The sequence below is a fragment of the Polypterus senegalus genome, chromosome 6 (assembly GCF_016835505.1).
Source record: "Polypterus senegalus isolate Bchr_013 chromosome 6, ASM1683550v1, whole genome shotgun sequence".
NCBI lineage: Eukaryota > Metazoa > Chordata > Cladistia > Polypteriformes > Polypteridae > Polypterus > Polypterus senegalus.
The window spans coordinates 116,126,643-116,143,537 of NC_053159.1; the positions used below are offsets into that span (position 1 = coordinate 116,126,643).

Genomic DNA, 16,895 nt, shown 5'->3' on the forward strand with positions numbered 1-16,895 from the left:
GCCAACTGGTTAGGAGAGGTTCATCAAGCTTGATTGATTAAGGACATTAATAAACGTCTGTCAAATTCTATTGAAAGTTTTGAACAGTTCGTCGTGAAGTGAGTTACACTTGTCTTAATTTTAAATCCACCTATTTAAATACTTTCATGTGAGTAAAGTATGTCATATTAAGTGACTTTTCCAGCGATTTTCATTCACAACGTTAGAAAGTCAGAGGCAGTCAGTGGTATACTTCTGTGAAGCTTAATGATTGCTAAATATGAAATTCCAAATGACTGAAACCAACTAGTCTGCTAACTGCCTACAATAAAATCAAACAGGTTTGATTTTCTCCTTAGTTGAAGGAGCGAACTCAGTGTGCAGGAGAACTGACAACCAATGAATGATCATCTGGAAGTTCAATATATATACAGTAATCCCTCGCTATATCGCGCTTCGACTTTCACGGCTTCACTCTATCACGGATTTTATATGTAAGCATATCTAAATATATAACACAGATTTTTCGCTGCTTCGCGGGTTCTGCGGACAATGTGTCTTTTTACATCCGGTACATGCTTCCTCAGTTGGTTTGCCCAGCTGATTTCATACAAGGGACGCTATTGGCAGATGGTTGAGAAGCTAACCAATCAGAGCATGCAGTTAAGTTCCTGTGTGCTGACTGGCTCAGCGACGGAGCGCCGAATTCAATTCCACGGTGTCGTCTCGTTCATTCAGCATCAACGTGTTTCGCTGTGTAAAGAGTTAACTTTTGTGCTCTTTTGTGTTTATCTTTGTGCGTAGTCAAGCACTTCGTTATGGCTCCAAAACGATCTGCTCCTGCTACTGCTTCAGGGGCCATGCCCGAGCGCCAACGGAAGATGCTAACGATTGCCGAAAAGGTAAAAGTTTTGGATATGTTAAAGGAAGGGAAAAAGCTACACCGCTGTAGGATGCCATTGCGGCATCAATGAGTCCACAATTCTTTTTATTTAAAAAGGAGGAAAAGAATATAAGATCGACGGCCGCAGTGTCCTTTTAACCAGCGCACAAAACGAGTTGTAAGTGGATGTAATAAGGCAGTAGTCTGGATGGAATCTGCTTTAGGGATTTGGATTGAAGAAGAATAATGGCGGTGCTACACAGTTACCTGAAGAGGCTCCTTTAGAAGGGCTGTAACGCTCTCCTTTGTTGTGCAGTAAAACTAAACTCATTGTTGGTGAGTAACCATAATTCATTTTCTACTTACAGTACTTAGTACATGTACGTACGTTTAGTGTCACTGTACACACATTAACTGTATACAATTTTTCTTGCATTGTACGTATTTATTGCTGGTGGCCTGTCTATCATAATGTCTGTAACATATGTGATATCGGAGGCGCTCGATATCTTTAAAATAATATTTAGGTTTTACTGTATATAAACAGTGTGTTTACATACATAATTTCAATGAATCTTACCTACAATCTAGGTTTATATTGTATAACTGTGCAGGGAATATTTATAAACAGTGTGGGAGAGTTTATAAGGGCTTAAAATATATAAAAATAACCAGACAAACATATGGTTTCTACTTCGCGGATTTTTACCTTCACCTTTTCTGGAACGCAACCCCCGCGATTGAGGAGGGATTACTGTAATGCAAGGAGGAGCAATAAACAACATGCCTGTTTTGAACCTCACAATCAGAAGAGAAGCTCATCTGACTTCTCCACGCAGTTGGTGAAGTGGTAGCACTGCTGCCTTGCAGTAAGGAGATCGTGGGTTTGTATCCCAGCTCTGTTTGGAGATAGCTTTGAGTATGGAGAAAACTGCTATATAAATATAAAGTATTATTATTATGTCTCATGTTTTATGTACCTAAACAGAATGGGAAAAAGAAAAAAAGGGTCAAAGACTATGGCTGAACACACCAACATCTTAATCTTTCACATTAATCTTTTGTACAGCATAGGCTGCGCCAGGCAGCACAGGGCTGTGGACCTTGCAAACAGAGGAGCCGATACTTTGTATGAAATCTTGGGTTTTACTTACCACAACTGAAATGAAAAAGAATTAAAAGATAGAGATTGCTGCCCAACTCGCCGCAGCTGTTACCCTTCATACAGCACTGGTTCCATCATGCAGCAAGCTGTTGACTGTCAGAAAAAGGGGCGAGCATGACTGTGGTGGAAGACCAGCACTCAGTCAGTAAATGTGACATGGGCTGCGATTTTCAGTCTTGTAATTTGACTGGGTGCAGTGAAGTAATGAGCAACCACAGTTGGAAAGTCTGACATACATCACAAATAAAGGTCACTCAATATGACATCAGCTTAAGATGAGGAAAAATGCTAGTAAAGCAGTGTGACCCCAACAGTAGTTTTAATTAGGCAGTGATGTCTCATCGCATTTTTTACTCTGAATATTGATGTAAGTGGTCAAGAGATTATTGTGATTCTAAGACTGTCTGATAAATAAGCGAAATATTTATTTCAATAAGATCTGAGTGCAGGACATTCCCAAAATATATGACCTAGTGAGGCAGCTGCCCAAGAAAGTCACTTAACATCAGAGCCCTGATCTAGGCACATTTTGGGCAATCTGAGTTGAGAAGAACGTGTATGATGTACAATTCTGAGTTGTGAGATCATACCCTGTACAAATTCATGAGAATGTGTTTTTTCATTTACTGACTTCCAATCATTATCCAATATTTGGATGGAAGGTCTTGCTCTCAATGCTGCCAAAGATTATCTAGAGGTGCACTATTTTGAAAGAAGTAGTAAATTTTAAAGGTACTTCTTCAGTCTTCATCTCGGTAATCAACTAGGTTTGTTTTAGCAAACTGTCTACTAGCAAGTAAATAAATGAAATGTGTTTATGAAAGGATACATTTAAAGCAAAGAAATCCCAAAGTTGTACCATATTGCCACTATAACTGCCTCTAAACTCTCAATACCAAGTACCTTCCATGTGTTAAAAACAGTTTACTTTAGGGATGGTGTAATACTACAAATGATAGAAACATCTCAACCTTAAAATGTCACCTAAATTACAGCCATATTGTGATTGACAGTTGATAAAATGGACTTATGGGTATTTGACGCTAATTACTGGTGACTGTTACACAAAGCAAAGTGTACAGGGCAGAATTAGGGTAGGATTTCATACATCAATGTACGGAAGCAGTTGCATCTCTATAGTCCTTGAACAGTGCCTAGGGATAGTGTTCACTATAGAAAGCATTATATAAAATTAAAGTGGTTTGTTTATTTTAGAATGTTTCAGATAAAATATATCATGTGATAATAATTTTGTCAACTTAACATCACTGGTGAAAGGCTTGGGAATTTCTGACCATTTAATAATGTTAACAATTATCCTTAATCACTACAATTATGACCATGTGGCCATACTGACAGTGACCCTAAAAGAGGCTGATAACCCTTCTGTGTTACTAATAATGATGTTTATAGATATATCTTGCAATTACTGACCACACAATTTAAAAGCACAAATTTGAGGTGCTAAGCATGCTGTCACATAACTTCAACAGATCAAAAACATAAACCAGACAGACAGATAATCTGGAGCAGTCATACCTTAACATTTCAGGCGGCACAAAAAGTGCTGACCACACAGCTATGCTTTCAGTAAGTCAATAGGACGAAAGAACTCAGTCTTCATGCTACTCCACAGGAATGGAGCAATGCTGAGAGTCAAGAGCTTTCACCAGAGTTAATGGATCTGACTGAGTAACAAAAAGTCAGAAACAGTTCACTGCTGTCCACATAAAAGATGTTATCAATTGCAGTTCGATTTACAGGGAGTAGGCCACTTTAGAGTTGAAACACTTAAAGGATCACAGCACATTAATACACAAGAAAGATGCACACACATACAAGGTAGTTCTAAGGCACAGTAAAGAGAATGTTAATGCAAGTTAAGAAACAGTTCGACAGAGTCGCTCAGTGAGACCAGCCACCCTGGAATCTTCTGCAAATCATCTGATTAAAATGAATACAGTAGAAGAGTAAAAGTAGCATTTTATGTTTTGTTTTTCAAACAATTCCTGTATTTACTCTTTAACACCAATGCTCAGAAACATAATTATTACACTACTGCAGTGTAGAATCTGGTCAACAGACCTGACTCTGGCTTGACTTGTCAATTTTTGACTAAGGAGCACAGAACTCAAGTGTTGTCAGCTCCGAGTGATTAAAAAGAATTTTATTTTTCCAACAGACATTTTTGCACTAAACCTAAGCTCAGCAAACAAACACAGAGTACACAGAGGGCTTTGATAAATAGCATTCTTTGTGTTTATTTTAAATCGTCACGTTAAAATAGACTAACCAGAGGAAGACTGGAGTAATGTATTGTTTATTCAAACAAAAACGTTTTTTTTTCTATTTATTGATTAATCATTGCTAGAAAGATTTAATTCAAATAGGAAACGACCCAAATTGGGCAGTTGGACAGAATCACTTTTGAACACATTAATATATTCAGTAGTATCCCATAGCTGTAGGCTTGCATTTCTATAAAACATATCACAGGTCTTGGTAGAACAGATGCTGCATTTCTTAAGGGGTAATAAAGTAACAAACGCCCACACATCCCACCTCTTTCCCACCTATAATGCATAGCAAGTAGGACACACTGAGAAAAACAGGGAGATATTATGCGGTGCAAGGAACAAGAGACAGCTGTCAGGTTGTGTTCAGGCTTGCCACCTTTAAGCCCACAGTCTGCCTTCACCTCCACTCCAGCAACACTCGCTTTGATCTGTTTACGGACACTTATAAACATGTAGGAATGACTACAACTTGGATTGAACATGTATATAACCTGGGGCAAGTTTAAGAAAGGATACATTAGAAGGCAGGGCTTAGGCAGTAGTCTAACACAAAGCAAAGCCTGGACTTTCCAATCACACAGATGCTTGCCCAAATGGTGAGTCAAGAGGAATACTGCAGAAATGAACCAGCAGAGAAAACAGAAGGGGAGGGGAGGAGAGAGAGTTGGGCAAACTAAGAAGCACATATGGAAAAAAAAAAAACAGACAAAGACATGCAGATAGACTAGGAGATGCAGTGATCAAGAAAAAATACACGAGAAAGAGGACAGATATGATTGAATAAATACACACCAAAAAATCCCACATGTGATTAAAGAGAGAAAGAAAACCATTCATCTGTTTTCTCGGCTTACTTATCCAGCTTTGGATTAAGACAAACAAAAGTCAATCACAACTGCGAAGAAGAAACCGGCATTGCATTGGACACCATTCTCCCAATAGGAAAACTTAAAAATACACTTGAAAGCACCCAGTTTAGTTTGCAGTGTCAAAAATCCACTTAGCAGCACATCTTTCAAAGGTGGTTGGCAACTGGAGACGATGGAGGAAACCTGCACACATCTGGTGAGAATACTTACATTCTGCACAAAAGACACACCAGCTTAGGAAAAAAAAAAAAAAACGTAAAACTATAAACCAGCAACACCACAGGCTGTACAACCATGACTGCTCAAAGAAAGCCATCACTTTTTAATATGAACATTCTGCCAAATCTGAAAATATAATAACAACGAAGATCTAATATTCAATTGACCTGCAAGAACTCAGATGTCCTTTCAAATTCCAGGACACGGTATCAAGCCGGCTGGTTCTCTAAATTGCTGTACACTGCTGCATTGATATGCGTGTGTGCAATCTGAAATAGACTGCTGCATCAATCATAAAATCCATATTCCTGCCTTGTGACAACTGCCGCCAGAAGAGGCTCTGGGTGCACACAATCTTGGCCAAGATTTAGAAAACAAAGAGATGAACTTAACTAAGTGATAGGCACAGACATTGGCAGCGTTCCAGACGCACATACAGAGGAAAGTAGGAAGATAGAGGAATGAGTCGAAAGAAAGAAAGAAAGAAAGACACTGGCAATGGGAATAATACAATATAAGAAGAAAAAGATATAGAGGTTGAGAACCAGGAAAGATTCGTTAAAAGTCACTGAAAGATAAACGTGAAACAAGACCAGAGTGAAGCACAGAACGAGACTGATACAGGCAAGAGGAACAAACAGATAAGGAGAAGGAAAGATCCGCACAGAGGACGATGATTCGGGCAGAGAAAATTGCATGCATGGTCTTAAAGTCGGAGAGCGCGAAAGATCCTGCACTTGTTAATCCAATCAAGACTTAGATAGATAGATAGATAGATAGATAGATAGATAGATAGATAGATAGATAGATAGATAGATAGATAGATAGATAGATAGATAGATAGTGTTGGCTGGTTAGCCGTCCCACCGGCGTTCTGTCCGCTTTCTTCTTCTTCCTGCCCTTGTACCTCATGTCCTGTATGGCAGCGTCCTTCGACTTGCCGCGGATATCCCGCACCCCACCGGCATCCTCCCACCAAGCCCGATTCGCCGGTTCTACTTAACTATTTACAGAGGTGCTGCAGACACAAGTCCAGGCACTCCCCTTCTACCTCGTCCTCTGAGATGAAGTCGGACAGCGGCCGCAACGGCAGCGGTTCCTCATCCCCTGGTGGCCCGCGCACCTCGCGGAGGAAGAGCTCCAAGAATCTACGGAAGGTTTTCTCCTCGCTGGCGGAGCTGGCCATCGCTGCTCATTCCTAGCTACACGAAAGCAGACAGAGTCGGACGAGAGGAGCGCAGATCGGGACGCTGCTGGATAGCTCCTGGTGCGCGCTCACGAAAGAAAGAAAGAAGACGGGGACGCGCGCGTGCTCTGCGCTGCGCTTTCCGTGCGCGCAAGTGAGACGTAGAAGGTTGTTAATAAGGCGGGATTTTTCAAGGGTAGCACACGTGACTCACGTGCTCTCTAGTGCTGCGAGTTTTTTATTCGTTCTTCTCTGCAAATTGAAGCACAGCATTGAAGACGCACGCCTTCTGAGAAGCATTTTACTTCGAAACTTTGCTCTGTGTTCGGGTTATTTCAACTTCACCGGACCAATTCTTTATTGCAGTCCATCCAATAACTCCTTCATCTCAAAGTCAAAGTCAAAGTGAACTTTATTGTCATCTCAACCATATACAAGTATACAGATAGACGAAATTGCGAAGCACAGGGTCCACAGTGTAACAACATGATGTGCAAATAGTAAATTAAAAACAGAATAAAATTAAAAAAATGTAAAATTAAAACACAAACAAGACAAGACATTGTGCAAAGATAGGACAAACAAGTAGCAGCAATATTGATGTGTAAGATATGTAATATAATAAGTAAATAAATAATAAATAATAGATATAGATAATACAGAAATTATCAGTGTATGATAATAGTTGTTTAAGACGTGTGTAAACAATGACAGGTCAGAATGTTTCATAGCATAAGGATATCAAGAGTGTCAAAATCCTTAGAGGTCAGTATGAGATTTTCAGTTCTTTTCTACATGCACACTCATCTTTGCAGGATAGTGGTTTTCATGTATAAAAGTTCTGTTTTTAGTGGTGGTTGAGGCCGTGTGGAAGGTCCCAGGGGGCAGCCTGGTGTTAAGGAGTCTAACAGCTTGGGGGTAAAAACTCTCCTGCAGCCTGGCAGATTTGGCTTTGATGCTGCAGTATCTTCTCTTGGATGGCAGAAGTGTGAAAAGTCCATGTGAGGGGTGTAAGGGTCCTGCACAATGCTGCAGGCCTTGCGGACACTGCGTTTGTAAAATATGTCCTGTAGTGAAGGGAGAGGCACCCCAATAATGTTCTCTGCTGTCTTCACTATCCTTTGCAGGCGCTTGCGGTCGGATATGTTGCAGTTGCCATACCAGACAGTGATGCAGCTGGTCAGGACACTCTCTATGGTGCCTCTGTAGAACATGGTGAGGATGGAAGGGGGAAGACGTGCTTGCTTCAGCCGCCTCAGGAAGTGTAGTCTCTGCTGGGCTTTCTTGATTAGTGATGAGGTGTTATGTGTCCACGTAAGTTCCTCAGTTAAGTGCACACCGAGGAACTTGGTACTCCTAACAATCTCCACATCTAAACCGTTGATGCTGAGCGGGATGTGGGCAGGACGTGATTTTCTGAAGTCCACGATTATCTCTTTTGTCTTGTCGACATTGAGAGATAGATTGTTGTCTTCACACCATGCGGACAGCCATTTCACCTCATCTCTGTATGCTCTTTCATCATCCCTGCTTATCAGTCCCAGCACCGTCGTATCATCCGCAAACTTGATGATGTGATTGGTGTTGTGCGTGGCTGTGCAGTCGTGAGTCAGCAGGGTGAAGAGCAGTGGACTAAGCACACAGCCCTGCGGTGCTCCAGTGCTCAGTGTGATGATGCTGGAAGTGTTGTGGCCCATCCGAACTGACTGGGGCCTCTCTGTCAAGAAGTCCAGGATCCAATTGCAGAGGGTGGTGTTTAGGCCCAACCTGCTCAGTTTTACAACCAGCTTTGGAGGGATGATTGTGTTGAAGGCAGAGCTAAAGTCTATGAATAGCATCCTGACATATGTGTCTTTTTTATCCAGATGTGTCAGGGAGATGTGAAGGGCAGAGCATATGGCATCCTCAGTTGACCTGTTTGAGCGGTATGCAAACTGAAGAGGGTCAAGGGAGGCAGGGAATTAGTCTTTATGTGTGACATGACTAACCTTTCAAGCACTTCATTATGATTGGTGTGAGTGCAACTGGTCGGTAGTCATTCAGGCATGTCACTGATGACTTCTTTGGCACTGGTATGATGGTGGTCGACTTGAAGCATGTTGGGACTGACGACTGGCTCAGAGATGTGTTGAAGATGTCTGTGAGGACACCAGCCAGTTGACTTGCACATTCTTTGAGCACAAGACCAGGTATGTTGTCAGGTCCTGCAGCCTTCCGTGGATTGACTCTGGATAGAGTCCTCCTCACATCTGTTATGGAGAGACAGAGTGCTTGGTCAGTGGAGGGAGGTGTTGCTTTTCTCGCAGGCTCTTTGTTCTGTGCCTCAAACCATGCAAAGAAGTTGTTCAGCTCATCTGGAAGGGAGGCATCACCATCACTGCTGTGTGGATTGGGCTTGTAGTTTGTAATTGCCTGAACACCCTGCCACATACGACGTGCGTCTCTGGTGCTGCTGAATTGTTTGTTGATCTTCTGCGCGTATGCCCACTTAGCTCTCCTTATAGCACAAGACAGGTTGGCTCTGGTCACCCTGAGGACGGCCTTGTCTCCAGATCTGAAGGCTGCATTTCTGATCTTGAGCAGCTTGTGCACTTCTCTTGTCATCCAGGGCTTTTGGTTGGCTCTTGTGGTAACATCCTTGGTAACAGTAACATCCTCTATGCATTTGGAGATGTAGCCAGTCACAGAGTCTGTGTACTCCTCCAGATTGATGGAGTCACCATCCATAGCAGCCTCTCTGAAAATGTCCCAGTCTGTCAATTCGAAGCAGTCTTGGAGAGCTGAAACCGCACCAACCTGCCACACTCTGATGCTCTTGCGGGCTGGTTTAGTGCGCTTCAGCAGGGACTTGTATGCAGGAACCATAAAAACGCTGATATGATCTGAACAGCCCAGGTGAGGGTGGGGTAGTGCCTTGTAGGCGTCAGGAGCGCTCGTGTAAACATTGTCCAGACAGCTTCCCCCTCTAGTTGCAAAGTTCACATTCTGGGAGAATTTTGGGAGAAATGACTTCAAGTTGGCATGATTGAAGTCTCCAGCAATAATGAAAAATGCCTCGGGGTGCGTCGTTTGCATTTTGCTGATGATCTCGTAGAGTTCCGCTAGCGCCTGGTTAGCATCTCAAGGAGCTAAGGAGCCCTTGCCCATCCTAAATGAAATTATGAGCGATGCAAGATAAAAATGGCAATAGGTTTAACCAACTGCATTTATCTTTGTTAAAAAAAGTGCCAGTGTTTATAGCCCGCCCTTGAATACACGCATATAAAAACATATCTATCCATCTATTTCCCAACTTATCAACTACTTAACTTCTAATAATTTGATGGAATCCTTTCAGTCTGGTTTCAGGGCACAGCACAGCTGTGAAACTGCTCTTCTTCAGGTAACCAATGATGTGCTTATGGCAGCAGACTGGACAACCAGCATATTTATTCTGTTAGACCTCAGTGCAGCATTTGACACTCTCAGACATGACATTTTACTGTCCAGAATGGAGAACATACTGGGTATCTCTGGCACTGCCCTCCAGTGGCTCAAGTCCTATCTGACCGATAGGCAAGAGTTTGTTAGTCTTGGCAACAGCAGATCCAGCTCAGTGCCAGTCACACAAGGAGTTACTCAGAGCTTGTGAGGTCCTCGGCCCTCTTCTCTTCTGTATTTATATGCTTCCCCTTGGCCATATTATTCGTAGCTATGGACTGGGTTATCATCTTTATGCAGATGATACTCAACTCTACTTCAATGTTAAAAGTGGAACTTCATCAGAGCTTTCTCAGCTCACAACCTGCCTCGGTGAAATTAATACCTGGATGGAGCAGAACTCTTTAAAATTAAACTGAAACAAAACTGAACTCCTGCAACTTGGGACTAAAGTGCAACCTAATAAAATGAGATCCTTCCCAGTCCATCTTGGCGGTGATCTCATCAGACCTGCCTCCACTGCAAAGAATCTTGGTGTCATTTTTGATTCCTCCCTCTCTTATTCCGCTCACATAAATCACTTTAAGAAACTTTCTTACTTTCACCTCCATAACATATCCCATGTTCGCTCCTTCATCTCCTTCTCTAATGCTGAGAAACTTGTCCATGCTTTTATCACATCCCGCATCGATTATTGTAACTCGTTGCTGGCAGGTGCCCCTTCTAATCTTATATCACAGCTCCAGCTTACTCAAAACTCAGCTGCAAGAGTCCTTACTCAAACCAGCAGCAGTGAGCATCCTGCTTCACCTTCACTGGCTCCCTGTGTCTTACAGAATTGAATATAAAATTCTACTAATAACCTACGAAGCCTTAAACGATCTTGTGCCAAACTACATCAGTGACCTTCTCCATCACTATGTGCCTGTCCACCCACTAAAGTCCTCTGATTCTGGCAATCTTGTTGTGCCCCACACTAATCGACACTCCATGGGTGACAGGGCCTTCAGCTGCATAGCGCCCAGACTCTGGAATGACCTACTGAAATTAATCAGGTCAGTGGACTCCATGAATTCTTCTAAAAAACAACTCAAAACTCATCTGTTCAGGAAGGCTTTTAGCTCTACCTGACTTTATTACCCTTCTCTCAGTTTACCTCTCTGTCAAGATGCTCATGTAACCGGTAGGCTGTGTGTGTGTGCTAGACCATCAACTATGTTGTCTGTTAGGCTTTTCTCTGAATTTACTATCTTACTCTTCTTTATTTATCTGGTTTAGTACAATGCTATATACTGTATCCCCTGCCGTTCTTTTTTAAACTCTGTAAAGCGCCTTGAGCATGGGAAAGGTGCTATATAAATAAAATGTATTATTATTAATAATAATAATAAATCTATCTATCATATATTACCTTTCATATCTATCTATCTTTCTTGCAGTGAGCTCTGAGTCCGGACCTTAGAGGAACACAAAAGTCAAGTGTCGGCGAATTATCTGAGATCTGAAATACCAATAAAGCAGGCCGTGAGCAGCAAGAAAGGGCCTCAGAACAGCACTTTAAAAGGGAAACAGTGTTAGGAGGATAAGTCCATTCCTCCTTCTTTCCATATATTATGGAAGAATATATAAAGAATTATATATACTGTATATAATGCGAGGTTGACGGACTCATACACTACCTTATAGTTGCTCCACTCATTATTAAAATCACTGTTTCCCTTTAGTTAAGAGGCTGAAAAATGTAAGCATCATACATCTAAGTGAGTACATATACACTAAGATAGGAAATTTCGATGCATCAATGTTTAGGGGTTAAAAAACACCCTACAATATATAAACCAAATACCCCAAAATCTCAAAAATAACTTGACACATTTAATTGAAATTTGGTGATGTCCTAGAAAATGAAAATTTGCTAACCCTTTTCATCTGTCGATATGTATTAATACATTACGTTAATTTACATGCTTTTTGCTGTGCTAAAAAGTGCTTTAAGCAGATAAAGAACATAGCAGAAGTCATTACCGGGCCACATGAATAGCACCAGTAACCAACAGGGTGGACAAACAACTGAAGATATGGTGGTGTCCTGGACAGTAATAAAGAGTTGTGATTATGCTTGGCATCTACAGTGAGGTGTGAAATGGAAGGGGAAAGTTTGGCAAAGCACAATGAAGATGCCAAGCGTGCTATAAACCTTTAGCACCAGTGCCAAGCACTGCGGCTATGACTGTTAGCATTGCTTCGCTAGAAACTAAAAGGGAGGAAGAGAGAAGTAGGGGTGGAAGCCAAGTCACTAGGAAAAGCAGGAATTGATCTAATGCAGGAATATTTTCTTCATGTGCAATTATATATAGCATGTTCAAAGGTAAGCAGTTTCAGTGACCTAATAATATGATTGTCTGATGCCTTTATCCATGGTGACTTACATACAAAATTTTTGATACAGTTGGTTACGCTTCTTTTGGTTTTTCCAACTGCAGCACAGCAGGTACAGTGACTTGCTCATGGCCACACAATGTCAGCAGCAGGATCTGAACCTACAACCTCATGGTCTGAAGTCCTTGGTCCAATTAACCACTATACCACATTGCCTGCCAATAATTTTAGCCCCGGTTAAAAAAGTAGCACAAATAATTTATATAGAAAAGTATCTAATTACATAGTTCTTTTGATACACCTGATTAATTGACAGCAATATACTGTAACCGAGACTGTCCTACGAAATATCCTGGGCAAAGCAAGGTAACACAGCTAGTCAATAAAAAAAAATCACAGTAAAATCACCCAAAGTGTTTTACTCTGTAACTGGCAATACTATTGGATGCAAAAAAAGAACATTTAAGGAATAGTGATAATGCTGATGTTTGCCTATTTAATAATTTCTTAAGTTAAAAGAAAACAATACCAAAACTGGTGGGAAAACAGAATGAAGACTGACCAGTCCCACATAATATCTCTACAAAATTTAAAAAGCTTAAATTCCTCTGTTGAAATATTTAGCCCATAACATGCAGGACACTAGGAACAAAGCACATGACTGTGACTATATTATTGTCTTCCTGTAAATACAGATTCATGGAGAACATAATAGCAGTGATTATAAATACCAAAGGTTATAAATCATTTGGGAAAGATTTAAAAAAAAAAAAAGGTGGAAAAGAAAGATTTGTGGCACTTTTTGTCAAAAAATATTCAGGCTCAGATAGTAATCACAGAAACATGTTAAATGGGTTATTTTAGTAAATAAAAATTCTAGGGATTCAGTAATTGACGTTTGTTACTTCAAATTCTGAGATTTTACAGAATGTTATGTATTAAAATAAAGACATATTCAAACATATTGATTTCCAAATACAGTACTGTATTGACTAGGAAGCCTTTCTTGAAAATATGGAAAAGGTAACTAAAGTGATGTATTGACAAATGTTTCTTCACCCAGTTCATCCAATTGCAATTTGGGTTAACACCTACAGTATCTAGACTGTTTTCTAACAATAAACACATAGTAAGAAAGAGAGAAGATTAATGTTTTGATCAGCACAGATTACAACATGAGTGAGTCTGAAATTGTCTTTGAAAACAAAAAGATTAATACAAAGATGTATAATCTGGGGAACTAGGATGTTTTGGGATTTAGGAAACAAAAAGAAAATCTCAGAATGGGAAAATTAAAAGTTTATTAGATGATATCACTTCAGAGACATTCTCATCCGGGGCAATGTAAATAATTCCCCTAAAAGTAGAATAAAATGTTTGAATGCTGTCATTTAAAAGCACAAGATTAACACAAATAACACAGAAATAAAGAAAAAATGTTGGCAAAATTTTATAAACAAACCAATAAAAGATTTGTAGTTGAAGGCAATATTCTTTTCTTGTAGCATGTAGTAAAAAGCAGTGAGAGAGAATTTAAAATACATCAGAGATGTACATGGAAAATCTTTGAAAATAAGGAGCAAATAGCAAATGACATAAATGTTTTATCCACAAATTTACAAAAGAAGAAGCTACTTGTAATGCATAATGGAGAAGTAAAACAAAACTGAGTTTAAAGATTTTAAAATAAAAAATACAGTTGTGTTTCAGGTTGGCGATTCTAAATTGGCCCTAGTGTGTGCTTGGTGTGTGGGTGTGTTTGTGTGTGTCCTGCGGTGGGTTGGCACCCTGCTCAGGATTGGGTCCTGCCTTGTGCCCTGTGTTGGCTGGGATTGGCTCCAGCAGACCCCCGTGACCCTGTATTCGGATTCAGGGTTAGACAATGGATGGATGGATGGATGTGTTTCAGGTGCTAAGTGTATTAGAGACAATTAAAACCCAATTATTTCATATGGGAAAAGAACGTAATGACTTGAAAGCTGGCAATGTGACTCAAATCAACAAGAAGGTAAGCAAAATGAATTCCAGTAAACTTTATAATTTTTAAAAACTTCATCAGATTATTTGTATGAATAATCTATATATATATAATTCACTAAGGCAAGACACCCATGGAAAGCACGCCGGAAGGGGTGTGGATTCACTAAGCCGCCGACAAGTAAGACACCTATGGCGCGCAGGAAGGAGCCACGCCCACCAACTCCAAGACCATTGGATACGACGACAACTCACTGAGCCACGGCCACCAACTCGGACGCGACAAGACAGAAAAAACGGCGTCATTTATATTCGTCTGTCGTAGAGGCCACATGCACCTCTGAGCGACGTTGACTGTTCATAGAAGCATGTTTCTCGCGGAGGTGAGTCGCCATATGGAGCATGTAAAACGGTTTGCGAGGGGTATCCCATGGGATCCTTAAAACAATCCTTTACAACTGAGGTTAAAACACAATGAAGTAAGCAGTCTTTAAAAACCGAGTTTTCAGTTACGACGCACGACACGCGTGCACCATAGCGAACTGTTTTACACTCTATATACAGCAATTCGCATCCGTAACAAACATGCGTCTTCTTAGATGCTCCTGCAGGAACACGGAAAGTCTACGTGAGTCACAGGTGCATCTGGACTGTGCAAAGACGACAACGACTTAAGTGACGAGTTGGAGGTGGGCAGATGTACGATGGCGGTCTGCCAGTTTTCAGTCACAGATGATTGTGTGTTGCTTCGTTCCGTGCATTGTTACAATGTTACTTTTCTTGCTGATTTATTACATTACCGATTTTTCAAATGTTAATTATCTCCCCGTGCTTAAAAATAATTAAAAAAACAGCCTGATTATGCGGCGTATGGTACGCCGCGGGTTGGCTAGTAGCTAATAATATGCTAAAACCGCCAACATGGGTTCATGAAAGGATAATCCTATCTAGCTAATCTGTTAAGACTTTTCAAAGCAACATCAGTAATAGTTCAGCGGTGCATAGGAGCTGAGGTCTGGGACAGTCCAGCCTGATGTTGTACACACAGGGCATGCCGTTCATAGCTTATGACCTGTCCCATCTGTAGGGTGAAGGAGTTTTCTTAATGCTGTCTATGATGTGAGAGTTTCTGTGTAACCTGAAGGTCAGTGGTTTGTAACTGGAAAAGTGGTGCTTAGTCAGGGACACCACAGATGAAATTCATGGACTATAATAAGTATGCAAAGAGTAAAGCAAACAATAAAATTCCAAAATTCCGAGGAAACTTATGAAACTGGACTTCAAGTCAGGTAATAAGCTATTCTTTCGGGGCCAGATGTGATTCTCGCATTAGAAGTCTGATTCTCCATATGAGGTAAGGTCATAGATTTGTTGTCTGACTATTAATCTTTTGTTATACTAAAGGCGCTCATTTCATTACGGTTATTTCATTTATGAAACTAGTAGATGACTCTAAAGTCGGAAAATATATTCAAAAAGACCTGTGCAATCTTCAAAATCGAGAAAACACTTGGAAAGTGTAGTTTAAGGTAGAAAAGACAAAGTGCTACATGCAAGCACAAGAAATGTTAATTAAATGCAAGATGCGTAGCAATCACTGAAAAATATTTACAGATTTACACTGATGTTTTCTTCATCTAGACAGTGTACAGAAGCAATTAAAATGGCAAATGAAATATTACACTGAATGAGTAAACACTCAGACCTCCTGTTCGTGAAGAAAGGGGGTTCAGGTGCTTCTCACAAAACACAGCATCCCAGGTCACTCTGCTGGGGGTATCACTACTTTTGTCATGCTGATAACTCAGCCTGTGCTTTACTATCATCGGGTGTTGCCGCAGCTCTTTTCCTGACAGGTAGTGAACCCGGCTGAAACATAACAGGGACTTTAGCTGCTGTGCTTCCCTCCTCTCTTCTTATTTCCTATTGTATTTATTTATTTCTTTCTTCATTTATTTATTGCAGACACCACACACAACTTGAAATAGGCCTTGAAATGTAAATTTGTCCTTTTCACCCCTTAAAGGTAAAGGACGCTTGCGCACGCATGTTGCTGCCGCTTCTCCCTTTGAACAACACTTCCACAAAATTCACCTTAATTCTACACTTTCTTATGCTTGTTTTATTTCTTTTATTGTACGCATAGTTCGTGGATACATCCGACTTGAATTGCATGGATTTGGCTTAATATTTACAGATTTTATGGACTCTACTTTGAATGGGAACAGCTGAGTCTGTGGATTACAGGACAAGACCTACGATTATTGTAACTCGTTGCTGGCAGGTGCCCCTTCTAATCTTATATCACAGCTCCAGCTTATTCAAAACTCAGCTGCAAGAGTCCTTACTCAAACCAGCAGCAGTGAGCACATCACACCCATACTGCTCCATCTTCACTGGCTCCCTGTGTCTTACAGAATCGAATATAAAATCCTACTAATAACTTTTAAAGCCTTAAATAACCTTGCGCTAAACTACATCAGTGACCTTCTCCATCACCATGTGCCTGCCCGCCCACTAA

The 16,895-nt window shown here is 40.7% G+C and overlaps 1 protein-coding gene across 1 annotated transcript in view; it reads right to left on the reverse strand.

Annotated features, from left to right (window-relative positions):
• ppm1e (protein phosphatase, Mg2+/Mn2+ dependent, 1E) overlaps positions 1-6,700 on the reverse strand; it is a 111,370-nt gene extending 104,670 nt beyond the window's left edge. Inside the window, exon 1 of the mRNA XM_039756862.1 lies at positions 6,417-6,700. Coding sequence (XP_039612796.1) covers positions 6,417-6,598 — 182 coding nt within the window. The 5' untranslated portion in view covers positions 6,599-6,700. The remainder of the gene's footprint in view (positions 1-6,416) is intronic.
• Between the last annotated feature and the right edge of the window lie 10,195 nt (positions 6,701-16,895).